The sequence below is a fragment of the Protobothrops mucrosquamatus genome, unplaced genomic scaffold, assembly GCF_001527695.2.
Source record: "Protobothrops mucrosquamatus isolate PMUCROS unplaced genomic scaffold, P.Mucros_1.0 scaffold6158, whole genome shotgun sequence".
Lineage (NCBI taxonomy): Eukaryota > Metazoa > Chordata > Lepidosauria > Squamata > Viperidae > Protobothrops > Protobothrops mucrosquamatus.
Window position 1 is genome coordinate 46,752 of NW_015391993.1, and position 1,865 is coordinate 48,616.

The 1,865-nt window shown below is 46.7% G+C and overlaps 1 protein-coding gene across 1 annotated transcript in view; it reads left to right on the forward strand.

Annotated features, from left to right (window-relative positions):
- The first annotated feature begins 620 nt into the window (after nt 1–620).
- Nucleotides 621–1,865, forward strand: part of SSMEM1 (serine rich single-pass membrane protein 1) — a 2,421-nt gene continuing 1,176 nt past the window's right edge. The window contains exons 1-2 of the mRNA XM_015829454.1: nt 621–764; nt 1,640–1,697. Of these exons, the coding sequence (XP_015684940.1) occupies nt 621–764; nt 1,640–1,697 (202 nt within the window). The remainder of the gene's footprint in view (nt 765–1,639; nt 1,698–1,865) is intronic.

Sequence of the window (1,865 nt, forward strand, 5' to 3'; positions counted from 1 at the left end):
AACAAACCGGTTCCTAGATTTCCTGAACTTCCAACAAGAACAGTGATGTGGGCCATTATCTTGGACAGCTTTTAACTAGAGATGGGATAAATTCATGAAGGACAAGTCCACTGAGTGCCATCAGCCGTGAAGACTCCATGTTACGTCTAGGTTGAGGGCCTCGTATCTTCAAATATCAACTGTAGAAGACCAACCGTGGAAGAGACGTGGGTCCCCATCTCCTGCTTGAGAACTTCCCAGAAACCTCTATGAGAAAGCAAATGCAGCACCACGCTGGGCCTTGACCTTTTCCAACCAACGCTAGTTTTCTGAGACAGACCCCAAAAGGAGGCAGGTTCTTCAAAGGAAGTTTGGTCGTCTCCGTGGTTACAAGAATGCTCCAGAACAGGGTTCTAGGTCTTGCAGGCCACCGCTTGGGAAACGATCCATGTCAACACAATCCGTTGCCCTGGCCACTGGACTGCTGCCTTAGTTCCCATTTTCCTGGGCGCCTCTCTAACTTTTGACCCAGGATTTTGGACATTTCTTTCTGCAAAGCAAGTTTTTTTTCCTCTCTCTGTCTCTCTCTAATGGCGTTCCCTTTTCTTTATTCCTGGTGGCATTCTTTTGACAAGGATCAGATGCCCTCTGCCCCCCGCAAGGACATCCCCTGTGAGGAGGAGGAAGAGGAAGATGAGGAGGTTTGCTGGTTCCTGGGAGAAATGCTGCTTTTTTACTGTTTGGCCGTCATCGTTCTAAAACTCGGTTCCCTTGGGGCGAAGAGGGTAAGAGTCGGTCACCCGTTGTCATTTGTTATTTGAGGAGAGGACCTCAAGCCATAAAAATCCCACTGGATCAGCTCGGCCATGTTGTCCCCATAACGGGCAACCAAAACATCTAGGAAGTTTCATGCAGCCAACCCTCAAATCCGCCGCTGCGGTTGCACGAAAATGCTGATAGACTTCTGCGGCACGTGGAGCTTCATAGCAGCCATTGTGACAAACAGTCAATAATAAAGGTAGTCCTCAACTTACAACAGTTCGCCTAGTGACCGTTCAAAGCTACAACGGCACTGAACAAAGTCACTTATGACTGGTTTTCACGCTTACGACCCCCATGGTGACATGATTAAATTTCGGACGTTGGCCACTGATTCATATTTGTGATGGTTGCGGTGTCCCCGAGTTATGCGATCACCGTTTGCGACCTTCTGACAAGCAAAGTCAACGGGGAAAGCGAGATTCACTTAACAACCGTGTTAATAACTTAACTGCAGAGATTCACTTAACAACTGTCTTACTTAGCGACATAAATTGTAGTCGTTAAGTCGAGGACTCCCTGTAGGCCAATCTTGTCAGCGTACCTTCGACATGTCCCAAAGGGAACCACCAGGGCTTCAAATCTCGTATTAAGAGCTGGTTCAAAACCACGAGCTGTGTTCACACAACATGCTAAGGCGGTTGTTGAGGGAACAATGGTTTAGAATGTTGTGTGAATGCAGCCTATGGTTCTTAAAAACCCCATTATCCTAAGTTCACACGATACTGGACCCTCAAACTGTAAACTAATAAAACAAAAACGATATGATCTGTTTTTCTCCTATGCGTTTTCACGTTTCTTTCAAAATTGATCATTCACGTTTCTATATTTCCTGGCGCAGTTTTTCCTGAGACAACCTTGTGGAACGCTGACCTGCAATTGGAAGGCCCATTCAAAAGGTAAACACTTATGTTCCTTCAAGCAGCATGTTTTCCATCAGGGGTGTGCAACCTGGTCAACTTGAAGACCTCTGGACTTCAACTCCCAGAATTCCCCATCCATCCATCCACCCACCTACCTACTTACCTACCTCTATCTATGTGTCTGTCTGTCTGTCTGTCTGTCTG